Below are 26,787 nucleotides of genomic sequence, written 5' to 3' on the forward strand. Positions count from 1 at the left end.
GATTGAACTATTTGCATGATTCACGTCGATTTGTGCATCATCTGGGCAGATGTAATCACAAAAACGTTTCATCATTTCTTTATTTAGCAACTATACCACAAACACACCAATGCATTAAATGGATTTTGCTGAATAAGATTTGCAATAGATACTTGATCATTAAGACAAAAATATATAAAATAGTGCAAATGTAAATGTCCATTTAGAGAAATATCTTAATGGCCATTTAGATTAGATATTTATTCAATATGAAAGAAAAATCCAAAATAAATAGGGAACATACAGTTCATTCATGAAACAAATACTGCAAATGTCTTTCTTTTGTTACCTGCTTCAACATTAGTACTGCAGTATTATTTACCTGTAAGATAAACAGGCTTACTATTCATGTCCCAGGTACACCTAAATAGATGTAGTCGTTTACGAGTTCCAGTAATAGGGTTTCCCCAGTAGGCTTCAGTATCCACACTTAGACCACAGTCTCTACGCCCCACATAAAATCTCTGGGTTTGGTGTAGCAGTAACCGGGTCCGTACGGAGAGAAGTCTCCCTCGTAGTACACCACAAAACTGTCCCGTTGCTGCTGAGGCACACGATGCACCTTACTACTATAGGCCCCACAGTGACTGTCCATAGAGTAGGACTTACTATCATAGATACTGTAATTAGAGACATCTGCCATGGCCATCAAGGCACTAGCTGGGTAGCGTCGCACCTCATCATGGTTGTGCTTCACTTTATTGATCTGATGACCAGATTCCTTCACTGTTGTAATGGTAATGGATACAGAGTCTGCTCCAGTCCCAGATCTATACCCAGTCTCAGTCCTCTTGTCCCCATCAGGCTCCTCTGAGTCTCTGGCCACCCTGGAAGACTCTTTGGTTCTAGGCATCTGCTTCCTCCTCCTACACTTGCGACAGAGGCAGTTGAGACATTGGCGCCGGGTGGGGAACTTGGTGCAGCCGTTGGTTCTGTTAGCCAGAATGATAGCCACCACCCCTGGGAGGCAGATGGCAGGTCCAATGGCGATGAGAGGGATCCCGCCCAGGGTCTCTCCCTTCATGCCCGACATGGTGAACATGAAGCCGAAGAACAGTAAGGGGCTGCTGATGGCCACCACCATCCCTGTGCGGGGGTTCATGTCGTCGACCCTCATGGTGTCCAGCCCTCCACGTCACTGAGTTCGCTCACTTCGAGACGGTACACTCCTCACAGTCCTCATGTAACACTGTATTCCAGAGTCTGGTGTTTACAAATCAATACAGAAATAAAGCTGGTAAACTCTACCATGATAGGTTAGGACATAATAGTAGAAAATAGATCTCATTACAGCAATACATTCTCATCCCAAATCCAAGCCCAACCAATCTGTGACCTCCCCACATACAGGCAAGCCCCCTACTACAGAGGTGTCAACCCTCATTACGAGGATAAACTGTCCCCGCAGGAGACGGTTGCTTTTATAGTGAATGAGCACACGTCACAACATCATGGTAAATTAATGCCGCAGTAACATGTGTAGCACCACAAGACTTCTGGGAGCCACTCACAAGATGGGATATGTCGGGCGCATGCAATCTGTCGATCACTCAAATGGCATTGAGTGTCTAATTAACACACTTTTCAACCAGGCATGTCATGCCTTCAGCTCTATTTCTTATCTATTACAGAGCACTAGTTTATGTTGTACTTACCTTCTCCACTTCATAACAAATGATGGTAGGCAACTGCCATATTCACTGAAGTATAAACTTTCCCCTGTCAAAAAGTAAATTGCAGTTTTCCTTTGCAAGTCACTTGAACTACTCAGAAAATAGTCACTTTTGAATTAGTAGAAAAACCTCTATCAAACATGAATTATATTCATACTTTATGAATGATTCATTCAATGGAAAGGCTGGGTGTAGTTGGTCTGTGCTGCATCGCCTGATGAAGTCTGTCTAGATATAACTGTGGTTGGTTGTGTGTTTGGAGACAGTCTAGGGAGGTTGAAGATGGACACATACCCTTTAGAACAGGATCTGACTTACTAGAGGTGGAATGAAAGTCATCCCAAACACTTCCATCTGCTCTGTGGTTCTAGCCAAGAGACACAGTGTGCCTTACCCAAACCACAAACAAATATATAGAGAACGAGATCAGCTCTCTGGGTCTAACCTTGGTCCAACAGATGACGATACCTCCTATGAACCTAATTCTGGACTTTGATTTAAATGGCTTCGGGGTGTGTCCTGGCCCCCATTTCAAGGGAAGATGTTTTGACATGGGTCAAGCTTCTACTAGTGAGAGAGGAAGATGCCAATTACCCCAGTGCTGTCTGATGCATATGGGGGAGTCGGAGATGCTCCTTCAATGGTCTCGTATTTGAGTGATACATGATAGGAGAGCGGTAGCAAAACCAGCCCCTTGCTGTAAATCAAAACTGGGTGTGTCCCTTTGCTTGTGCATGGGGAGTCATCCTTGGGGTACCAAAATGTTTTGGAAAAATACACGGAAAGGGTCATGGGTTCATTGATTTTCATGCAACTAAAGAGAGCTTGGTTTGATTGCCACTGTAATGTTTTCTTTATCATGTTTTACTCTGAAGTCAATGGCACTATCGCTCTAACAACTCTGACCTACAGATGTAGGATCTTTAATATGAGACAGTCTGCTACAGCAGGAAAATATCCTGCAGCAAGAGGAAATTACAATTATTATGTGGATTATAGTTAATGGACATTTTGTAGGGGTTGACACATCAAGTCTGAAATTTCAAAGTGGAAAACTACACATTTTTAATTTCCTGCATTGCAGGAACATTCTCCTGCAACAGGGTGATTGAATAAAGATCCTACATCTGCAACAAACCTTTTATTTTTTCACTTTTTCCTAATATGCTGTAAGAGTAAAAGTCCAAAAGTATATATATATATATATATATATATATACTTCTCATAGAGAAGCTGTACACGCACAGAGGAGACATACACTGATAAAGGTGGAGGAGAGGCCATTCTCCTAATCTAACTGCTATTGGGGTTGTATCCGTTCTCGTCAACCTTCTGTGGTTTCTTCGGCACTCATCGGGGTGAGTGCCAACTTCCTGCAAGGAACGGAACACTTGGGTTAGGTTGCACCACAGCCACTTGATTAGTGTGTGGTTTAGATAGAAGCTGCAGGTTGGATTACTGTACACTTGGTGGCCTCGGAATTCCGCCTGATATAAGTCTATATTGTGCAAATCCTCATGGACTCTGATGAAAGGCTTATCAGTTTACTAAACTATCTCTGCAGATGACACTGTTAATGATGCATTATTTGGGGCCTGTGTCATTTAAATGACTCTGGTTTAAAAATAATTCCCAATGCATTTCATAGACAGGACTGGTGCATATCTTTCGTTGGATGATGCCAATTCTTATGATATGCTACTAAAATAAATCACTATTGATTTATTCTTGGGCACGTTCTGTACACATGTAAAGCCGTCACAGCGTATCTGATTTGGAGTAGATCTTATTTCAATCGGATCCAAATGCAAAGACAACACACATCAGTTTCAATGGGGAAAAGTCCACTTGAAACAGAGTTTACGTCAAGCCTTTATGTCCTCTGTACTTGGAATATATAACCCTATATATTCCAATATATGTAAGCCTATATATAAGCCTATGGTCAGTTGGAAATAAATTCATAATTCTAATAAGAAAAGAGAGACATTTCAGATGGACATGTCAGTGGTTTTATTTGATGAGTGACATAAAACATCCGTATTTTATATATTTTTCATGTCTTGAGTATTTCGACACTGTCCGTCATCAGAAAGCAATCATGTTGTTTTACAACCCAGTACGGGGAATGGAGGGAACACTCAACTATATATTTGGCTGTAGTACTACTGTCAGGAGAGCACACTATTTCTGTTCATTGATTTATGTATTGATGGCAACTTACACACTAGTTGACCTACTCTGTTACACTCTGCATCACATACGGATGAATGATTTTGTGGATGTGTTGATAAAGTCCACTATATTTCAGAAGACATTGATATAGTTTGCTTAACAAATTGATGATCAAGACAGTTGACTATACTGTATCACTAACTATTGATAATACATCACATTATAACTAGTCCTTATATAACCCATATTATGTACAAATGTCAAACATTTCAGCTTGTATTTTAAGTGTAATGACTAATGATTGAAAAAGCCCTCTGAAGCAATAATGTTTGATGATAGCTAAGGTTTCACACCTCACCAGTCTATACTGGGCACAGATTAGATTACAGTTTGTCCTAGCTACTGTGCTTCTACATCTGCATTGTTTGCTCTTTGGGGTTTTAGGCTGGGTATCTGTAAGCACTTTGTGACAACTGCTGGTGTAAAAAGGGCTTTATAAAATACAATTTATTGAGGACTTGCTTATGCCCTCGGGACAGTGGTAGAATGGTCATATGGTGGCAACAGTTTATAATGCTGCAACCGCATCCAAACAGAACTCATTATCATTCAATGTTTATGACATCTTAATAGTAATTCACAAAGACATTTACCATTATAGTAAAAAGCATATGGATACATAATACAGAGTTTCCTTAATTTTGGATGAATGTAAAAAATGTAGTAAGCAATTGTGTGTAGCATATTATGCACAATGCATCAATGATCAGTGATCATGAAAAATCCCTGTTTTGTTTCCTCCTCCAGTCCCGTAGATGTCACTCACACACTCAGCCAAGGGGGGGAAATGTGTAGTTACCGTTGTCGTTGACTGTTTTCTTCTTCATGAGTTTTGGCTGTGCACTCCATGGCGGTGTCCTCCATGGTGTCATTGTAGTGAGGTTGAATATCAAGAAAATAAGAACTAGCCCTTCTTAATCATGACTGGTTACACAGCAGACGAAAAGCTCCGCGTAGAGCAGATTTCAAACCTCAGGAGGAAATGGCTGAAGGACCAAGAGCTCAGTCCCAGAGAGCCCGTGCTGCCAAAGACAGCCCCCGGGCCGGTGGCAAAATTCTGGGCTGGCTTTCTGGAACCTAAGACCCTATGGAGGCTTTACGTGAGTTCATAATTTTGGCCATTTCATTGTACTATATCAACGAACAACACTGTGTGAATTGGATTAGAATGACTAACTAGCTAGTATTTGTGATAGCTACGTGCTATGTTTTTGTTTTGAGACGTCGGAGTTACTGTTTACTAGCTAGCCTAGCCAGTTGCGTGGGTCGTCACTAGTTACCATAGCCACATTGACTAGTATTCTCATGCTTGGTGTGATGCCAGTCACCTGTGCCACTACCAACCTGAATGTAACATAGCTACTGGCATGTTGCTAACGAGTAGTTGTACCGAAAAAGTGCATCAACTGTTGTCAGCAAGAAATCAACAACACCTGTTAACATTTGTGACACACGTCTCCTTTGTGTTGCTCTCTTTCCAGACCTATAAAGTCTACACTGGTGGAGTCTTCGCCTTGACCCGGTTGCTGATCCCTGCCTGGGTTGTGCATTATTATGTGAAGTACCATGTTGCCGTAAGTTCAATCAATTCAACAATAACAATTATATTGTCTTTTCATTCATGTAGTAATGTTGTTGTTGAAAACCTGTTCCTGGAGTGTAAGAGGATTTTGGCCCAACCAGACACCACCTGGATTCTTCCAACCACCTCACAGGCCTAATTGGTTCAATTTAAAACACCTGGCCTCCCAGCTCTAAATCAGACATGAAATGCCAGGCTGTGTCACTCAAAAATCAACATAGCTAATGCTTTCCCTTGACCTACTGCCTAGACAGACAGGTCTTGAGACCTAATGGTCAAGAAGACTGATAATGTGTTTGACCTTGGATGTTCAAAGTTAATTGTTCTCTGATTTATGAAATGTTATTATGCAGTAGTGGATTGCAGTTTTTAGCCCTGTGTTGTTGGTGTTCATTCACTATACCTGCTCTATTGAAAGTTGTATCATGCATGTGTCATAGAAGAGTCTTCAATTAAATCTAAAACATTGACCTGACCTGCTTGTGTGTTTGTCACAGAAAAAGCCCTATGGCATCGTGGAGCTGAAGCCCAGACTGTTCCCTGTAAGTACATCTCATGTGTTGTTATAGGAACACGATTAAGCCTAGTCCTGGATGAAAAAGCACATACAATGAAGAATCTCCATTGTAAGTGCTTTTTAGTCCAGACTACGATTGATCTGTCTGTGAACTGGCTCTTAGTCTTACAGTAGATTCACTGCCCACTGGGCAAAAACAGGTTGAAACATACATTGTTTAGATGTCATTTCAACTGAAAAATGCAAATGTCAACATGGGAAAAATGTTTTTGCAAAAGTAATTAACGCAAGGGAATTTAGTATTTTTTTCACCCAACTTTTAACCTAAATGACTGGGTGACATTTTTGGTTGATTTCACATTAAATTCATATTAGTTGACACTCAACCAAATGTAAATCAAAAGTAGATGTTGAACTGCCATCTGTACCCAGTGGGTGGGCAGAAGGGTTGGGTTAAATACGGACGACACATTTCAGTTGAACAACTGACTAGGTATCTCCCTTTCCTTTTGTATTGATGATTGGACAAGATGGCGCCGACAGAGGGTCGCCTCACTTCTAGTCCTTAGGAAACTTTGCCGTGTTTTGTTTTTTGTATTATTTCTTACTTTGTTAGCCCAGAAAATCTTAGTGTTATTACATACAGTCGGGAAGAACTACTGGATATCAGACTTAGATGTGTGTGTATTAGGTTTTGTTGTGGAATTGTTTGATTTCTTGTTAGATATTGCTGCATTGTCGGAACTAGAAGCACAAGCATTTTGCTACATTTGCAGTAACATCTGCTAACCATGTGTATATGTGACCAATAAAATGTGATTTATTGCTTATAGATTTATTAACAGATGCATGTGACACAATGGTGCAGTTTACAGTAAAAAACTGAATTGCGGTGTAGCTTATATATAAACTGCACTGTAATTGTGGCCTACTATGGTAACAAAAAAATAATGTATTTTAGCAGATGCTTTTATCCAAAGCGACTTAGTCATGCGTGCATACATTTTACATATGGGCAATCCTGGGAATTGAACCCACTACCCTGGTGTTACAATAGTCATGCTCTACCATCTGAGCTACAACGGACCATAAAAACCCTGGATTCCCAGACCGCTTTCCTAGACCTTGTAATGAAAGAGTAGGGACATCTCGCAACTGACTCTTTCATTATCTGTTAATTTTCCCTGTCTGTGTTCAGGGCGACACCATCTTGGAGACGGGAGAGGTTGTTCCAGACCTCCCAAAGAGCCATGCTCACCACTGAAGAAGACATAGTTGAAAGAATTACACAATGTCTTTTTGTCCCTGCCCTGTTGTAAAAACTTTATGTATATGTCATTAAATAATATTTACAATACTAATACATGTCAGAGAAGTATATTTGGACAAGAATGTGGGGGAAAGAGTGCTGATTTATTTGAGTAATTCAGATCCTGTGTTTCAATCAAAATGTATTAGTCACATTTGCCGAATACAATGGGTACAGTGAAATTCTTACTTACGAGCCCTTAACCAACAATGCAGTTTAAAAAAAAAAAAATACAGATAAGAAATTAAAGTAACAAACAATTAAAGAACAGCAGTAAAATAACAATAGCGAGACTATATACAGGGGGGTACCAGTACAGAGTCAATGTGTGGGGGCACTGGTTAGTTGAGGTAATATGTACATGTAGGTAGAGTTATTAAAGTGTCTATGTATAAATGACAACAGAGTAGCAGTGGTGTAAAGGGGGGGGAGGGGGTCAATACAAAAAGTCTGGGTAGCCATTTGATTAGGTGTTCAGAAGTGTTATGGCTTAGGGGTAGAAGCTGTTTAGAAGCTTCTTGGACCTAGACTTGGTGCTCCGGTACTGCTTGCTGTGCGGTAGCAGAGAGAACGGTCTATGACTAGGGTGGCTGGAGTCTGACAATTTTTAGTGGTCCTGAATGGCAGAAAGCTTGGCCTCTGATGTATTGGGCCGTTCGCACTACCCTCTGTTTAAACGTTTAAAATAAGAGCTTTGCAAACGATTTGACACAAGTAACCAATAGTGTAACCAAACTCATCATATTTGATGTTTGTATATTATGGATGGCTATGGTTTATTAGTACACTACTGTCGTCTATGTCCAGATTAGGTTGCTTTCCAGCTAATTCATCCTCTGTGTTAAAAGTTACTGTCAATAGGTGGCGCACGAGACCATAAAAAAAAAGTACTTCAGTCCAAAGCGGAAGGTCAACACCCTCCAGTATACCATCATCCTTTGCGTTTTTAAATGTAGCATTACGTCACGGTATGAAACAGGAGGCCATCTCCAAAGAGTGTGGTAAACAACTAAATTAATTTACTTCTCTTTAGTACATATGGAAATAGTGAAATATGAAAAGATAATATGAGAGGTCTTGAGTGTTGTCGCCGACAGGATTCTTAGACATTTGCCTCGGATCCCCGGCTTTTTTTTGGTAAGCAAAGGGACGAAAGATGGCTAGCTGAAAGCTGGCTAGCTGAAAGCTATTTTGATAATTTACCCAAGCTGTCATTTATCACAATTCAGACTCACAAACATGTCATGAATACATAATTTCTTGTCGGGATTATCGGTCAGAGATTAGGGCCAAAGTCAACCATTATGAGTGTTCACTGTCCAACCCTAGATGAGTCAGAACAGCTAACGTAGCTGCTAAAGTTATCGAGCTAGCTGACGTTAACCTTACCAAGTAAAAGACACGTTCAAGTAATATAACATTACATGGGAAGTTATTGGGCTTTATTATCATTTTACAACTGTGGTGGGCTAATTGTAAGATTCTGTTGAAATTGGTTGACAGTCATTTTGCCATCTATGGTCAATGTGGCTAAATGGCTCTGACACAGTCAGCTGTGACCCCTGTACAGTCTTTATTATTATAGTATTCCGATTATGTAACACATTGGATAATGACAAAATGTTTAGATGCTCCTCTTGCAAAATTCTTCCCTGTTTGCAGGTTAAATTAATACCTTTGAAATTATATGTAAGGGTGTGTAGATGAAAGAGTTGTCTCTGCATCTGCCAATGGGCCTAGCTAGTGACAGTATATTACAGAAAATTAAGTTTGAACAAAGTCAGTGCTGTGTTGTGTCCCTTCTTTATTGAAAACACTGTTTAACATGAGGCAATATTTTCTTCCCTAGACTCACCATGGCAGCAGCAAAGATGACCTTACGGCTACGCAAGAAGAGTGCCCTGGACAAGTCCTCTGAGGTTTTGTCTGCCGAGGCGTCTCCAGACTCTAAGTGCCCCATCTGTCTGGACCGATTCAACAACATGGCCTACCTCGATCTCTGCTTGCACAAGTTCTGCTTCCGCTGCATCCACGAGTGGTCCAAGAACAAAGCCGAGTGCCCGCTATGCAAGCAGCCATTCAACTCTATCTATCACAGTATACAATCAGAGAAGGACTTCAAGAAGTATGACCTGCGGCCCACGGAGAACGGTTCCTTTGGGAGTTTCGCAGGGGAACGGTTCCGCTACCGCACCACGCTGACGGGGGCGCGTCGGCAGGACCAGAGAAGAACTTCCCCTCCCCCCGACAACGGGGTCATGTTCGAGGCCCTAACGGGGGCTTCCCCCCCTCCTCGACAGGACCGAGGCCTCCGCCGCATGATGGCGCGCCTGGCGGCCAGGAGGCGGGCAGAAAGCGAGGGCCGGACCGTGCGCAGCCTCCGTGAGCAGGAGATGATCAAGTTCAGGCGGGCTCTCTACCGGCGAGGGGTGCGAGTGCGGAGCGTGCGAGACGGTGGCCGTTCCCGGGACATCTCGGCGGAGTTCTTTCAGAAGAACCCGGCCTGCCTGCACCGCCTGTTGCCCTGGCTGAAGAGAGAGCTGGTGGTGCTGTACGGCGCTCACGGCTCCCTGGTCAACATCGTGCAGCACATTATCATGTCCCGCATCACCCGCTATGACATGGAGGACCGGGCCATCCACGAGGAGCTGCAGCCCTTCCTCCAGGCCCGCACCGATCACTTCCTGCATGAGTTTGTCAACTTCGCCCGAGCACCCTTCAACATGGAGGCCTACGACCAGCATGCCGTCTACGACTGCCCTGCGCCATCCTCGGACGAGGGCAGCAGCTCCAACTCCTCGGTGATTGCCATCTCCGAGGATGAGGAGGAGGGCGATTCTGTGGAGCTGGACCCCATGTCCGGGGGCGCCCTGAGCCAGTCAACATGGGACGACGAGACACCCGGACCTTCGTACTCCACAACAGAACCCACCAGGGCCCTGCTGCTATCCATCAGAGACTCGGACTCAGAGAGCAGTGTGGGGGAGGAGTGCGGAGCAGTGTTACAGCCAAAGGCCCCTCGCCTGACTGCAGACTCTGCTTGGGTGAAAACCGACAAGGACGGACAGGCGTGTACCTCTGGCGATGAGGATTGCATCATCGTGGGCTTTGTAAAACCCCTTGCTGAAAGGACTCCGGAGCTGGTCAAGCTGTCCTCTGACTCAGAGGAGTCTGTTCTAGAGGAGATCACAGATGAAGTGCCCAGGCTGCTTCAACACATCCGCTTCACCAGCCTTAGCCCCGCCTCCTCTCAAGGCCAATGTCCTGGGGTGGAAAGGAAGCAAGATGTATCGTGCTCCAAGGAGAGACGCAACACCTCACCCTCAATTAGATGTGAGACATCATCCAGTAAGTCAGCAAGCAAAAACAGAGGACAAACTGAGAAAGACGGCAGGAGATGTCACACTCGAGATAGATCTAGAGAGAGGCCACGGTCGAGAAGCAGAAACCGGGGGAGGAGGTCCAGGAGCGCCGACCGCAGCCGCTCGACCAAGAGCCCGGCTATCTCCATCAACAGCGACAGCACTCTGTCCAGAGGCAGGAGGCAGTCACGCTCCCAAAGCCGCGACCGCTCCCACACTAAATGGGAGAAGACGAGGGACAATAAAGATAGCAGCCGATCAGGCCGCAGCCACGACTCATCGTCGCACTCCTATCACTGGCACTACTACAGCCGGGAGAGTGAGAGGGACAGCAGTGCCACGCTCTACACAGAGAGGAGGTCCTACTACTCCAGCTCACACAGGAACATCGATTGTAGGTCCCCGAGCCAGAGTTCTGATTCCCACTGGCGGGATAAGAGGCGCTCCAGAAGTCGTTCCAGCACCTGTTCGCCGTCTGGCGCTCACATGAAGTCTCGTCACGAGAAGCCCAGCGGGAAGAGAAAGTACAAATCGAGACACCTGGAGGAACCTGCCCCCAAAGACCAGTCCTCCAAAGCCCTCGACGAGCCTCCCTCCTCCACCACCTCGTCCTATGTGAAAGACAAGAAGAAGAGCAAAGAGAAGCGTCACAGGAAGTCCAAGGAGAAGTCTGGGGGAAGAGGAGCAGGAGCCTCAGCGTGGAGATCATCTTTGAGGGCAGCTCCTCGGAGCAAACCAGGAAGCACCAGAAGAAGAAGAAGAAGAAGCACAAGAAGAAGGGCAAGAGGCACAGGAGCAAAGAGCGCACAGGGTCCAGGAAACACTCGCCCACTGTCATCACCATAGACAGCGACAGTGACCAACATACTGCCACAGGCGCTAACGATGCTAACCACACCTGCCCGGTAAGCAGCAGCACAAGCAACAGCGTGCTAGCGCCTAGCACAACCACCACCACAGGCAACCCTGCAGACTCTGGCCTGCTGGAGTCCATGTTACAAGACTGGGAACAGCAGATTCCACCTGTGGGTCTGGACAGTGGAGTGCTGGAGGCCAAACCTCCTATAAATGTTGCTGCTACTTCTGACACACCCACACATAGTGAGGGGGTTCTGTCCCAAACTGCCTCTGCAGATGAGGCGAACTCTCATAGCCCTTCAAATGACAACACAAGTCATTTTTTGGAAGAATCATAATGCTGGCCTCGGTGGGTAGGAAGACATTTAATTTAAAATTAAAAGTTTAAAAGTCAGTTTTACACCTCACTATGTAGGATATTTTATATGTACTGTTCTGCCAAAAGGTGCTCTTTCATTTGGGATGTGACACTTTGCTGTATGAGGTAAAAAAAAAAAAAAAGGGGTCAAAGATGGGGTTTTATTTGTCTTATTTACAGTGACTGTCTGTAAGGCCTACAGTTAAAAAGTATTTGTATAAAATACTTCAACTAATTTCTTATCAGTCATTCATTTCTATGCATCATTCTCAGGGATAACATGGGCAATAAAGCTGATGTAGCTTGTACCGTTGTGTTGAAACCAAACACCTTTTCTACCTTCTGCTCATGTAGTCTGATGGAAAACTGCTCTTAATACTGGCTAATAAATCAATATTGGGAATGAGAAGGACTGTTGTTGTAAATAGTAATAAATGTTTCTAAACTGAAATCAACAGCTGATATGACCTCCTGAATAAGTCAGCATTGGCCAGTGGCTGGTCGTTGGAGGCCACATATGTAATGGTTACTGCCTGAGTGGGTGTCCTTTCATGTGGATGGCATGAGAGTTCTAGAACCTTACAGATGCTACTACGATTAAGATGCTAACACATTACTGAAGCTGATTCTAGTGTGATAAAGGAACATCAACTTGCCAGTGGTGCAATAACAAACATTTTGAAAGTAAGAAGTATCATAATGTCCCCATTAGATTAGGTTTATCTGAGTGGGTACGGTTGCTTTTCATTTGAGATTTGATAAAAATGATGCTAAGCTGTTGGGACAAGACAACAGTGGCGATTTTAGCATGTAAATCTTGGTGGGGCAAACTCAAAATATATGTTTTTAGATGCATGCCAGTAAAGACGCAACACTAAACAATACATTAATTGCCCTATAACGGTGACAAGTGTTGCCCACATACTGTTAAGGCCTACATAAAGCTGTCCCAACAGCAGCGCTTTCTTTACAGCACAATGGAGTGAATCCTTTGGGATTGTCTGGCAGCGAAACAGAGAAGTGCTTGGCGAGTTCATGTTCCCATGGGATATCGGTTACTGCTAAGGAGTACTGTCTGCATTGATAGCTGTGCTTGCTGTGGACTATGTGAGGAAAACCTGCACGGAACTGCCATACTTCGCTGAGGGAATATCTATAAGTAGTGAGTAATCACAACGGTGGGGTGCTTGTTTTATTTTTTTTTGCTCCAACGCGCCCCAACGGGTTAAGTAAACTTGAAATAATTTGGACATGGGTTGTGCATGAATCATTGGGGTTTATTATTTTATTTTGATGTGGTGCTTTGAAAATGTAATAATACACATCTTGAACCTTATGTATGTTGTCTTGGTGGAGTCATTTACCGTTTCAATTGAATTGAATGCATGGCTTTGACACTGCCTGGGTGTCACCCACCTATAATCATTCCATCTGAAGTTAATACCCTAGTTGTCATCACCCTAGATAGTTTACAATAGGGATTCTTATTGGAGATGTCCTTCTCACCTAACATCCGAGATATTCTATGTAAGGTAATAAATATCGTGAGAGTCAAATTCGAACCCGGTAAGAGGGTTACATTTGTTTTTGCTAAAAATGTGGTTCTCACCTTCCTTGAATGACGGGTCGCCACTGCAAGACAAGACCAGGAAACGAAACCTAAATAGGTAAGATTGGCCTGCAGTCAGGAATTGAAACCTAAGCGCTAGGTTTCCTAAGCAAACGGAGTATTCCTGCATTTGTCTTGCAGCAGCAGGTAAGAACGGTCTCATCTGTTATTTGACACACATGAACTTATTACTGGACACGTGGCTATCAAACAACCCCTGTTTACTTACTAAATAAGTCTACATGATCGTGTTATAATGCTAGTGTAATAATTCAGCATATTTTGAAATATTATTCAGCCATAACAATTTAGTGTAACAGTTTCAGGAATTTTAATTATGTTAACTTACAAATTGTAATTGCAATGTATGTACTTATATTACAGCTCATTTCAGCAGAGGTGTATTTAACAGCAGTTTGGTTACTATGGATGTTAACCCTGATTCCCCATACTACATCAACTTGCTTGACAGCAAGACTCATCCTGAAGATCACAGAGAATATGTGATGTTTCATGGCTGCTCAAAAGAGGGCGCAGAGTTAATTAAGAGGGACGGCTTCAAACCATCAAGAGCCGATATCAGCATGCTTGGTGCTGGTGTTTATGTTAGTCGGGACATCCGAAAAGCCTGTAAATACCCTCTTGATGTTCCTGACTCTGAGAAAAGAGTACTAAAAGTCAGAGTGGATGTCGGCAGGGTTAAGGTCATAGACAGGCAGAACCACCCCATGCAGAAGACCTGGCACACTGTGCATCTTTTTGACACTGCCTGGGTTCCTCCTAATGTTGGCATGGTGGCGAGCAACCAACAGGAGAACTGTGTCTACGACCCAAAGAGAATCAAAGTCATCGAGGTCATGAAGGTTACCGAAGAGAACTTGTAAGTATGAAAAAGACTGTTAAAGTTTCATATACAACACTTTTTTTCAATAAATGTAAAGATATAATGTACCTTAAAAATAATTAACCTACTGAACACAATATAATTTCTTACATATCTATAAACACAAATGGTGTTCCTGTCTTACAGATCTCAGTATGATCATCTTCAGAGTGGAGTCATCCCTGAGGACAGCCACGTCTATGTGATGTACCATGGAACATCAAAACAGGCTGCAGTAGAAATACAGAGAAATGGCTTCACACCATCTAGAGTTGGCATGCTTGGTGCAGGTGTCTACCTCAGTCGAGACATCCGAAAAGTCATTAGATACCCCCTTGGTTCTTCTGACTCAAACAGGATGGTTCTGAAAGTGAAGGTGAATGTTGGCAGAGTTAAAGTCATCAACAAACAGGGTCATGACAACCAATACAACTGGCACACTCATGGTTTTGACACTGCCTGGGTTCCACCTGGTGTTGGCATGGTACCAAGCAACCAAGAGGAGGACTGTGTCTACGACCCAAAGAGAATCAAAGTGATGGCATTGCTGGATGTCGCCAACTTAAAAAAGTAAATGATATTGAGCCACAGTCATATAACACAATGCTTTTTTCATGAAATACTTGAAAGACTACTTGATACCAGATCATATGCTATGCTTACCCCACTTCAGGTTTTGATTGAGGTGTTTCTATTTGATTCTTTCCCCAGGGTAAACCCATGGTTAAACATTGTGTCGTGGAACTGATGAACTCGAACTCTGCATTCAGTGGGAGCATCCAGCATCACCTCATGGTCATCAGAAGAGGATGGTTAGAATCAGACGGTCCCACGTGATACAGCTCATAGGAAGTAGAAGCTGATGATTTGACATGGCAATCTATATGCAATCAATCATATAACCTTATCATATCAAATATTTTCGAAATATAATCAATCATATTTAGTTGATGTCAATAATACATGTGTATCAATGATCATATGTTTTTTAAAAAAAGGGGGTTTTCTTCCTGATATACATCTCAAATAAATATGTAAAAGTTCCCCACATTGTCTGAGTGTGTTTCCCTTTTCCCCTTGGAATATTTTAATCCGTTAATCAGCAAGATAAAAGGGAAAGTAGCCTTTACTTTTGATTGATCGTGGCCATCCCCTTGAGAAACTACATTTCGCCAGTACGAGTTATGATTAGGTTTGTGCGCACTTCAAATTAATGATGGTGTTCCTGAAAAGCTGTATCCCTTATAGACAAACCGGTTGATGTTTGAGTTTCCGACTTCAAATTACGAGTTGGATGACCGTTCAAAACTATTTTCCCAGTTGAAGTTCATTTTTATCATTGTTTCCAGTTGTTTTGAACGCACTGAAGTCGGAGATTTCCGAATTCCGGGATGTTTTGAACAAACCAAGTAGCCTAGCCTATTCCGATTTGACGTTTGAGTTGCGAGTGCGACACCACTCTGAGTTGAACTGGCAGTCCAAACTTCATGTAAGGTCAACAATTTAAATCATTTATTTGACATAATTGCGTTTACTTTCATATTCGTTCTCTCTCAGTCCTTTTATTTATTTGTGGCCTTGTAACGTTACCTGCAGTATATGTTTATGGCTTGAGTAGGCTAAACAGAGTAAAACAATTTCGAATAAGTTAATAGGAAAGGGGGACACCAAGTCAGTTGTATAATGGAATGCATTCAACTGAAATGTGTCTTTCGCATTTAACCCAACCCCTCTGAATCAGAGTTGCGGGGGCTGCCTTAAATCGATTTCCAAGTCTTCGGCGCCCGGGGTTCAGCGGGTTAACTGCCTTGCTCAGGGTCAGAACGAGATTTTTACCTTGTCAGCTCGGGGATCCTTTCGGTTACTGGCTCAACGCTCTAATCACTAGGCTACCTGCCGTAACGTATTGAGTTATAAGTGTATGTTTGACGATTTTATAAACGCTATAAATCTTCTGAAAAAAAATAGCCCTATGTTAAATATGAGGGCCAGGTCGGTAGGAAACCTATAAATTACACAACAAATTTAAAATGAAAGTCAGACTTTGTCAAAAGGTTTTGCGAACATAACAAAGTCAGTAGTGTTGGACATACAATACTAAAAACACCATAACATAATCTCCAAGTGATTTACATTTTGTAAATCTGTTCCAAAGTATTTCCCCGCATAATAGAGAGATATAGGCTACAATATGTGATCGTATACAAAAGTAGGCAAGGTTTGAAATTCTAATGTTTAAGTAAAATATTATATCTGAACCTGTCAATTTTCAGTATACAAATGATTTGTAATCATGTTCCGGCCCCCTGACCAAAAATCTGCCATGGCGGAATCTAGTTTATGATCCCTGACCTCGGTCATAGTACATCAGAATGCATAACCATGATGGTGTATGCTAATTACATTTTTATGTAATATAAAATTGTTGACCTTCTTGGACAATGTGTGCTGCTAAAGAAGAGATATAGCCTAAGGGTTCAGTTAACAACATAAATTAAGGTTTAAGTGAGTTGCACCTGCTGCTTAGTTCAAACCTTACATTTTTTATGGCCATCTTGGCCTGCTTGTTTTCATTTAGCTATATTTCCCATTTCAGAGGTCAATGGAAAGCGGCAAAAGTGCAGGCACATGTTTCCCAGGTAATCCCCTACTCATACGCACTGAATACTGCGGGTGATTTGCTGCTACTCTCTGACAGCAACCATCAAACCGAATCCCAGAGACTGGGCTTGGGTATTCAAGATTAGATTATATACCTTTTGTCATGAATGTTCACATGTGATCTGTTTCATCTGACATTATGAAATTGATTGTTTTAACCTATATTCAACAATAAATACCCATAGTCTGGTATACCTCCCTATGTTGTCAGTCATGATTGTTTAATAGCTGCATTATTGTGCAGGTGGGCTGGAGCACCACAAAGGACACATTTGTGTGGGTAGAACCATCATTGGATCCAATAGGACAGGATCTAGTTAGAAAACAAGTGGTTTTTCATGGTAAAACCATGTGTGCATTTTATCCTCAGACTTTTCAACTAACATGGACTTTGATATTAATCAGTGTGCTCAGTTTAGGTTACACTTTCTTGATGGTACCAGTAGGCCTATGTTAACTTCTTGATTTTATACACAAAAAAATGTAAATGTACTTTTCCTTTGATATTTAAGTGATCAATATTATGCTGGGGATTACACTGACAATGATATTGTATTCCTGATAACATACAGAGGATTCTGCAGAGTTCTATCAGCTCTGCTATGCTGATAGTAATGACCAAGTGAGAGGAGCCAGCACCCCCCTCTGCTTTAAAACCCCAAAACACAGATTACTGCCTGGAAAACAACCACTTGGTCATCACAACACAGGAACAATATCTCAAATCCAAAGATTGTGTTTTGAAGACCATGCGTGAACTACTTGTCTTTAAAAGGCAGCACTCTCTGTTGGGATTGATGATGTTCCTCACAAGAACATATTAGCTAAAATGATCCATAGGAGAGGATATGTACATGACATGATGTGTGTTTCTGAATCTAGGAACAGGTAGAGTAAAGTGAGAGAGAGAAAGAAGAGCTGGTCATGGAGATAGAGCAACTGAAAGAGCAGCATGAGACTCTAAGAAGTGTCCTGAAGGAGCAACAGCAAGAGATTGATCGCCTCAAGGTTTGTTTTCAAGTTGTTTGTTCCAACAGCAGCTTCTTTCTCAAGCTGATCTCAGATAATTCTGTATTATTCTGTAGGTTAATCCGACAAACACTCCTTTTAGTATATGTTACGTTTTGCATGGTATGTATTCATTTGTGGAAGTCCATCACTCATTTTGTTTGATATGTTATGAATTACAATTCATATTAAATGTTAAGAATTTGCAAAACGTGCAAAATGTTACGACTGCAAAATGTACAATATGTTACAAATTTGCAAAACGTATGATATTTTACGAATTATAGATAGATGGCTAACGTTAGCTAGCTGGCTAATATTAGCTCGGCTATAGGTTAAGGTTAAGTTTAGGAGTTAGATTAAACGGTTAAGGTTAGGGGAAGGATTAGCTGCATAGTAACTAAAAAGTAGTAAGTAGTTGAAACGTTTCTAATTAGCTAAAATGCTAACTGTGATGACATTTGAACTCACAACCTTTGGGTTGCTAGACAGTGTTTGTGTTCTTTTTTGTGGCTCATAAAAATCCTGGCGCGCCTATAGGGGAACCCTGATGTTATACATGGTATAAATGCAGTTTACAACAAGATACACACGTGATTTGGGATCAAAGGGTTGATTTCACAATGGTTTATGCACCATCATTTCTGTACTACACTATAGTTAACTATCCATCTATCGGATGTTACCACTTACAGAGCCTTCAGAAAGTATTCACACCCCTTTACGTATTACATATTACGTATTGTTTTGTTACAGCCTACATTTTAAATGGATTATATTGAGATTTGTTTCCACTGGTCTACACACAATATACCCCATGATGTCAAAGTAGACTTGTGTTTTTTAAACATTTTGAACAAATTAGTTAAAAATGAAAAGCTGAAATGTTTTGAGTCAATAAGTATTCAAGCCCTTTGTTATGTCAAGCCTAAATAAATTCAGGAGTAAAAATGTGCTTTACAAGTCACGTAATAAGTTGCATGGACTCACTCTGCGTGCAATAATAGTGTTCAACATGACTTTTGAATGACTACCTCATCTCTGTACCCCACACATACAAGTACAGTGCCTTGCGAAAGTATGGAAGTGGAACGACATTTATTGGATATTTCAAACTTTTTTAACAAATCAAAAACTGAAAAATTGGCCGTGCAAAATTATTCAGCCCCTTTACTTTCAGTGCAGCAAACTCTCTCCAAAAGTTCAGTGAGGATCTCTGAATGATCCAATGTTGACCTAAATGACTAATGATGATAAATACAATCCACCTGTGTGTAATCAAGTCTCCGTATAAATGCACCTGCACTGTGATAGTCTCAGAGGTCCGTTAAAAGCGCAGAGAGCATCATGAAGAACAAGGAACACATGAGGCAGGTCCGAGATACTGTTGTGAAGAAGTTTACAGCCGGATTTGGATACAAAAAGATTTCCCAAGCTTTAAACATCCCAAGGAGCACTGTGCAAGCGATAATATTGAAATAGAAGGAGTATCAGACCACTGCAAATCTACCAAGACCTGGCCGTCCCTCTAAACTTTCAGCTCATACAAGGAGAAGACTGATCAGAGATGCAGCCAAGATGCCCATGATCACTCTGGATGAACTGCAGAGATCTACAGCTGAGGTGGGAGACTCTGTCCATAGGACAACAATCAGTCGTATATTGCACAAATCTGGCCTTTATGGAAGAGTGGCAAGAAGAAAGCCATTTCTTAAAGATATCCATAAAAAGTGTCGTTTAAAGTTTGCCACAAGCCACCTGGGAGACACACCAAACATGTGGAAGAAGGTGCTCTGGTCAGATGAAACCAAAATTGAACTTTTTGGCAACAATGCAAAACGTTATGTTTGGCGTAAAAGCAACACAGCTCATCACCCTGACCACACCATCCCCATTGTCAAACATGGTGGTGGCAGCATCATGGTTTGGGCCTGCTTTTCTTCAGCAGGGACAGGGAAGATGGTTAAAATTGATGGGAAGATGGATGGAGCCAAATACAGGATCATTCTGGAAGAAAACCTGATGGAGTCTGCAAAAGACCTGAGACTGGGACGGAGATTTGTCTTCCAACAAGACAATGATCCAAAACATAAAGCAAAATCTACAATGGAATGGTTCAAAAATAAACATATCCAGGTGTTAGAATGGCCAAGTCAAAGTCCAGACCTGAATCCAATCGAGAATCTGTGGAAAGAACCGAAAACTGCTCTTCACAAATGCTCTCCATCCAACCTCACTGAGCTCGAACTGTTTTGCAAGGAGGAATGGGAAACAATTTCAGTCTCTCGATGTGCAAAACTGATAGAGACATACCCCAAGCGACTTACAGCTGTAATCTCAGCAAAAGGTGGCGCTACAAAGTATTAACTTAAGGGGGCTGAATAATTCTGCACGCCCAATTTTTCAGTTTTTGATTTGTTAAAAATGTTTGAAATATCCAATAAATGTCGTTCCACTTCATGATTGTGTCACACTTGTTGTTGATTCTTCACAAAAAAATACAGTTTTATATCTTTATGTTTGAAGCCTGAAATGTGGCAAAAGGTCGCAAAGTTCAAGGGGGCCGAATACTTTCGCAAGGCACTGTATCTGTAAGGTCCCTCAGTCAAGCAGTGAATTTCAAACAGACTCAATCACAAAGACCAGGGAAGTTTTTCAATGCCTTGCAACGAAGGGCACCTATTGGTAGATGGGTAAAAAGAAAAGCAGACATTGAATATCCCTTTGTGCATGGTGAAGTTATTAATATCCCTTTGTGCATGGTGAAGTTATTAATATCCCTTTGTGCATGGTGAAGTTATTAATATCCCTTTGTGCATGTTGAAGTTATTAATATCCCTTTGTGCATGGTGAAGTTATTAATATCCCTTTGTGCATGGTGAAGTTATTAATATCCCTTTGTGCATGGTGAAGTTATTAATATCCCTTTGTGCATGGTGAAGTTATTAATATCCCTTTGTGCATGGTGAAGTTATTAATATCCCTTTGTGCATGTTGAAGTTATTAATATCCCTTTGTGCATGGTGAAGTTATTAATATCCCTTTGTGCATGGTGAAGTTATTAATATCCCTTTGTGCATGGTGAAGTTATTAATATCCCTTTGTGCATGGTGAAGTTATTAATATCCCTTTGTACATGGTGAAGTTATTAATATCCCTTTGTGCATGTTGAAGTTATTAATATCCCTTTGTGCATGGTGAAGTTATTAATATCCCTTTGTGCATGGTGAAGTTATTAATATCCCTTTGTGCATGGTGAAGTTATTAATATCCCTTTGTGCATGGTGAAGTTATTAATATCCCTTTGTGCATGGTGAAGTTATTAACATCCCTTTGTGCATGGTGAAGTTATTAATATCCCTTTGTCCATGGTGAAGTTATTAATATCCCTTTGTGCATGGTGAAGTTATTAATATCCCTTTGTGCATGGTGAAGTTATTAATATCCCTTTGTGCATGGTGAAGTTATTAATCTCCCTTTGTGCATGTTGAAGTTATTAATATCCCTTTGTGCATGGTGAAGTTATTAATATCCCTTTGTGCATGGTGAAGTTATTAATATCCCTTTGTGCATGGTGAAGTTATTAATATCCATTTGTGCATGGTGAAGTTATTAATATCCCTTTGTGCATGGTGAAGTTATTAATATCCCTTTGTGCATGGTGAAGTTATTAATATCCCTTTGTGCATGGTGAAGTTATTAATATCCCTTTGTGCATGGTGAAGTTATTAATATCCCTTTGTACATGGTGAAGTTATTAATATCCCTTTGTGCATGTTGAAGTTATTAATATCCCTTTGTGCATGTTGAAGTTATTAATATCCCTTTGTGCATGGTGAAGTTATTAATATCCCTTTGTACATGGTGAAGTTATTAATATCCCTTTGTGCATGGTGAAGTTATTAATATCCCTTTGTGCATGGTGAAGTTATTAATATCCCTTTGTGCATGGTGAAGTTATTAATATCCCTTTGTGCATGGTGAAGTTATTAATATCCCTTTGTGCATGGTGAAGTTATTAATATCCCTTTGTGCATGGTGAAGTTATTAATATCCCTTTGTGCATGTTGAAGTTATTAATTACACTTTGGATGCATCCAGTCACTAGAAAGATACAGGCATCCTTTCTATCTCAGTTACCGGAGAGGAAGGAAACTGCTCAGGGATCTCACCATGAGGTCAATGGTGACTTTGATATTATTACCACTTAAGACCTGTACCTGTCCCATAGTTGTCCTTGGAGGGTCGTCACTGCCATGAGTGGTTCCCTGGCATCACCCAGGATGAGCTGGGGCTGCATGAGGACAGCCACAGACTGTGTCCCTACTGCACCCTCATCTGTGACGGAGTGGAGCAGACTGTATTTGAAGACCACGTCTTCAGCCATGAGGTGTAGAGATGCCACATCCTCACAACTATTTATACAGAGAGTTGCTGAGAGTAGACTAAAGATGATACTCTATGGATGATGTTTCTGACAACCCATCATCCAGAGAGTTGATGAGAGTAGACTAAATCTGATACTCTATGGATGATGCTCCTAACAACCCATCATACAGAGAGTTGATGAGAGTAGACTAAATAACCCACTGTTCCCAGGCCGTCATTGAAAATAAGAATGTGTTCCTAACTGACTTGCCTGGTTAAATAAAGGTAAAATATATATTTTTTTTAATTAAAAAATCAGTACAGTTCATGGATTGTAGTTGTCTGTCCCTTTATTTCCCTTTAGAGAGGTTTGTTTGTAGCTTTCTGCATTAGCCTAATATGCTAAGTATACACATACTGTTTTGAAAAGATGCAAACTTACTTTGTAGTCTACGGAACAATTGAAGTGCATGATGAGTGCAGAGAGATGGTTGTACTTTATCTACTATAATGTAACCATTCAAAATTCATATCCTCCATCCAACACTTTCTTCATCTCTTTAATGTTAAACTGTTTGTTCAGGTTTGCTCCACCACAGGATCAGATAGGATCCCCTGAAGAGTGGAGAAAGAGAGAGAAGACATTCCTACTGAATCTGTGTCTTCAAGCAGCCCTCCATGAGAGAGAAACCATACAAACAACTGTAGAGAAAGTGTTGTCACTGTCTGAAGTTTATCAGGGTCGGAAATGGGATCTCCTGCTGGATCTGTACTCTCATGTGGAGGACTATGAGACTCAAACAGGCAGGAGTGTCCTTCCAGCATTACAGCCAGTTTACCAGTCAGCTCCTGCAGTCTGGTCCATAGATCTCTCAGAGAGAAAGGTCTCCCTCCTCCTAGAAGTGCTGAAACTCCAACCAGAGAAGAAATCAATAGAGCTGAAAGGCTGGTCAGATGAAGAGATTGAAGTGAGGAGTTTCCTTCAGTGTCTGCCCTACATCTCACAGCTGAGGTGAGTCTGAACATGTGTGGTGGTTAGTGATTATGTGATGCTAATATTGATGTGTCTTTCTGAAATCTTGTAACATGAAACCTCAATGTTTACTCAGAATACCTGATCTATAAAACTCGTATTATGTTATGTCATGGCTTATTATGTAACTTTCTCTGTAACATCACATGGTATTACTTTTCCATACGACAGATCAATATTCATGTATTCTAACTGTCGTTTGATTTCATGTGTCCCTCATGTTCTGCTGTTTCAGCTGTGATTCTGACAGGTTCTTCCAGCGTGTGTGTGAATCCATCCCTGTGAGGTCCAGAGAGGATGCCCAGCAGTTGGCCTCTGTCCTCCAGGCCTTGGGCTCCACCCTGTCACTGGGAGATCAGTTACCCAGGAAAACCTGCAGGTCTGTGGTGAGAGTGCTTGGCCTCTGTGCCTCCAGAGTGGACCTCACTCTCACCCCCAGCAAGATCTCTCTGAAAGGAGCCTCGCTTCTCTTCACACATGTGTTACAGCTACACAAGCTCAGGTATGTTTTGTAAGCTAGATTTTACAGGTCTATTTAGTTTGATTTCTTATTATGCATTTTATCTGAGAAGGTTTCTCTGTTTAAAAGTGGCTTGAGTTTATTTTATTTGATTCCAGGCTGAATGTGGGCATGGCAGTGAGACTAGGAGGACAGGGAGAGGGGGTTCTCCACTGACTGTCCCAGAGCTCTCCCTGGTCCTAAAGAGCAGCCAGCCACCAGAGAGAGTGTTATCCAGGGCTCTGAGTAGTGTGGCGTCCCTGCTGAGACTCTGGACGGTGCAGTGTCTGGACCTGACTGACTTCTGCATTCAGGGTCACTCTGTCATCACACTGCTGTGTCACCAAGGCCCTCTCACTCTCAGGTCAGTTTGAAGCTGTTGTTTTTTAAAAAGTGGTATAAATAAGTAGAAGTAGTAACTTATGTATGTGTTCTTATTTATATTTGTGTTATTTACTGCCTTTATGTTCCAACCTCCTAGACTGCACTCAGACACTCTGCAGCAGATGGCTGTAGTTGTGTATGAAGCTCAGGACAAGGACTTGACCCCGTGGTTCCTGGAGAAGGTTGGTGGAGACCTGACCTCCTGTAGGCTGGACTGGGAGGTGCTTCTCTCTCTGCTGCAGCATTCAACCCACAACATCACAGTGGACCTCAGGAAGAACAGGCTTCTAGAGAAGAACATCTTAGATCTTCTCCCCTTTCTGGGAAGGGTTATATTCAAGAGGTGAGTGAACTTAATTTTATATTTAAAGACTTTTTAGAAAGAAGAAAACAAATATTTTACAGTGACATTATTTAGAGTTATACCCTGTATTATCATTAGGGTTATATTCCAGAGGTGTTTGATCTTTATTTAATATTGATAGACTTTAACTATTAATGTTCTACCCAGATAGTTGTTGCTATGTGAGTTATCCTTTTTATAACCTTAACATAACCATGACAATCCATTCTACATCTTTCTGCAGGCTCAGTTCCAGCTTTGTGAAGTCCACCATCAGACAGATCTATGACAGTAGAGCCAGTGACTGTGTGTCCAGTTTGTTGAGGTCTTCAGACCATTGGATCAACCTGAACAGCAGAGAGCTGGACAGAGTGGACTGTACTGTGCTGTGTTTCACCCTGCAGCACAGCCACCAAGTCAAAGTCAACCTGCTGTGGACCTCCATACCACCGGGGGAGATAGAGAGCATCCTGCCTCTTCTGGACAGAGTCTCCCAACTCAGGTTTCGTTGGCACTCTTTGACCATTCTAGAATGGATAGAACTGTGACGCTTTACACTGTCAGACTGATTTTAACCACTAACCCGAACCTTAGTGTAAGGCACTTACCTTACCCTCAGGGTGGAATTGAAGGGGAACGCGTGGGAGTTGATGTGAATCACAGAGTTGTAGTGTGTTTTATCAGTGTTTTATTGTGTGCTGGTGTGAAACGAATCCTGTCTCTCGCTCTCTCTTGCTGTAGTGTTGACAGGATACTGTTGCTGAGTTTCCTCCACTCCTGCTCTGCCTCTCAGATCCTGCAGGGGGCACTATCACCACCTTCAGCAATAACAACAGCAGCAGCAGAGCTGCTCAGGGCTCTGCAGCACAGGTTGGACTTCTCCTGCTCCTCCTTTGTGGACCTGTCAGCTCACGACCAGGGGGAGGCGCTGTGTCTGACCACTGACAACTGTAGGGCCATAAACTCTGTTCTGAAGCAGAGCCAGCACAGCACACAGCTGGTTCAGAACCCGACCCAGAACCAGTCCCGAAACCAGCCCCAGGTGCAGCTCATCCTTAAAGACTGTGAGGTGGAGCACGGAGCACTGAGAGAGCTGCTTCCCATGCTGCATATTGTCAAGCTGAGGTTAGATACACAAGGACAAACTAGTTTAGAAAAGTAGGAGTTAGAGCTGTCTCATAATGTTATCTTTGGTTATTGTTCCCTCAGCCCCAGCAAAGCTCTGCTACTTCAGCTGGTGGACCATGTGTGTGAGGGGATTGAAGAGGGGGTGCTGAGGCACGCAGTGTCCCTGTGCAGAGCCCTGGATGGGGAGCTGGACCTCAGTGAGACCAGGCTGAACCAAAAGGCCTGTGGATCTCTGGCCCTGGTTCTGGAACACTCAGAGGGGCTATCAGAACTGGACCTCAGCCACTGCCAACTCACAGACCGCCATCTACAGCCCCTGCTCACACACCTGCACAAAGTTGAAGTCCTTGAGTGAGTGGGTTTCACTCTGTGTGTGTTTGTCCATGTGACTACATGACAAATGTCTGATCCTTCATTCTCTTCCTGTTTCTGTATTGTAGCCTGAGTCACAATGACATCACTGATTCTCTGACCGCCAGAATTCTCCAACTGGTCTCCACCAACACTTCAATCCGCACCGTACGGTGCGTGTGTGTGAACGTGAGATCATATGGTCTCTTTTTATGGGTGCAACTATTTAATGATGGTTGTCTGTAGTGTAATGTTCTAAAACTAATGATGATGATGATGATAGGGTTCTTCTCTACAGGCTCTTCAGCAACACAATCAAGGACTGAAGTCCGTTCCTGACAGACAAGAGGTTTGAGATCTGGTGAAGCAGCATCAGGTCCAAGTCCAGACAGAGGAAGCGAAGATGGATGTTGAAGAGGTAGAGGAAGCGAAAATGGATGTTGAAGATGGGTGTAGTAGCTACGAAGCCTTATCTCATCAACCTTAAACTGGACACTAAACGTATCCTAATTTTAACCAATTCTTAAATATAGAATGAAAGCCACATCCCCTTAGTTTTTAGCCACATCCCCTTAGTTTTTAGCCAC

At 42.2% G+C, this 26,787-nt stretch overlaps 5 protein-coding genes across 7 annotated transcripts; 4 read left to right on the plus strand and 1 right to left on the minus strand.

Annotated features, from left to right (window-relative positions):
* Window positions 1-469: 469 nt before the first annotated feature.
* Window positions 470-1,156, minus strand: LOC118375759 (transmembrane protein 215-like). The gene has a single exon (XM_035762363.2). The coding sequence runs from the start codon at window positions 1,154-1,156 to the stop codon at window positions 470-472; it is 687 nt and encodes a 228-aa protein (XP_035618256.2).
* A 3,594-nt stretch (window positions 1,157-4,750) lies between these two features.
* On the plus strand, window positions 4,751-7,407 carry ndufb6 (NADH:ubiquinone oxidoreductase subunit B). Its single transcript, XM_052510245.1, has 4 exons — window positions 4,751-5,047; window positions 5,429-5,521; window positions 6,027-6,071; window positions 7,245-7,407. Exons 1-4 carry the CDS (start codon window positions 4,868-4,870, stop codon window positions 7,308-7,310), a joined length of 384 nt encoding a protein of 127 aa, XP_052366205.1. The 5' UTR covers window positions 4,751-4,867; the 3' UTR covers window positions 7,311-7,407.
* An 822-nt stretch (window positions 7,408-8,229) lies between these two features.
* Window positions 8,230-12,342, plus strand: toporsa (topoisomerase I binding, arginine/serine-rich a). Of its 2 annotated transcripts, XM_052510241.1 has the most exons (3): window positions 8,256-8,492; window positions 9,205-11,373; window positions 11,409-12,342. In XM_052510241.1, exons 2-3 carry the CDS (start codon window positions 9,212-9,214, stop codon window positions 11,911-11,913), a joined length of 2,667 nt encoding a protein of 888 aa, XP_052366201.1. In that variant the 5' UTR covers window positions 8,256-8,492; window positions 9,205-9,211; the 3' UTR covers window positions 11,914-12,342. The 2 variants fall into 2 exon arrangements, with proteins under 2 accessions (XP_052366200.1, XP_052366201.1); XM_052510240.1 differs by having other exon boundaries at window positions 8,230-8,356; window positions 9,205-12,342.
* Window positions 12,343-13,559: 1,217 nt separating this feature from the next.
* Window positions 13,560-15,469, plus strand: LOC118375754 (uncharacterized). Of its 2 annotated transcripts, none has more exons than XM_035762358.2 (4): window positions 13,560-13,689; window positions 13,927-14,422; window positions 14,573-14,995; window positions 15,137-15,469. In XM_035762358.2, the coding sequence occupies exons 2-4, from the start codon at window positions 13,968-13,970 to the stop codon at window positions 15,171-15,173; spliced, it is 915 nt and encodes a 304-aa protein (XP_035618251.1). In that variant the 5' UTR covers window positions 13,560-13,689; window positions 13,927-13,967; the 3' UTR covers window positions 15,174-15,469. The 2 variants fall into 2 exon arrangements, with proteins under 2 accessions (XP_035618251.1, XP_035618252.1); XM_035762359.2 differs by having other exon boundaries at window positions 13,578-13,600.
* An 88-nt stretch (window positions 15,470-15,557) lies between these two features.
* LOC118375753 (uncharacterized) lies at window positions 15,558-26,787 on the plus strand. Its single transcript, XM_052510239.1, has 12 exons — window positions 15,558-17,064; window positions 17,969-18,094; window positions 22,326-22,484; window positions 23,046-23,474; window positions 23,731-24,001; window positions 24,114-24,358; window positions 24,476-24,721; window positions 24,966-25,223; window positions 25,463-25,846; window positions 25,931-26,200; window positions 26,290-26,373; window positions 26,499-26,787. Exons 3-12 carry the CDS (start codon window positions 22,351-22,353, stop codon window positions 26,524-26,526), a joined length of 2,349 nt encoding a protein of 782 aa, XP_052366199.1. The 5' UTR covers window positions 15,558-17,064; window positions 17,969-18,094; window positions 22,326-22,350; the 3' UTR covers window positions 26,527-26,787.

The sequence above is a fragment of the Oncorhynchus keta genome, unplaced genomic scaffold (genome assembly GCF_023373465.1).
Source record: "Oncorhynchus keta strain PuntledgeMale-10-30-2019 unplaced genomic scaffold, Oket_V2 Un_contig_5459_pilon_pilon, whole genome shotgun sequence".
Lineage (NCBI taxonomy): Eukaryota > Metazoa > Chordata > Actinopteri > Salmoniformes > Salmonidae > Oncorhynchus > Oncorhynchus keta.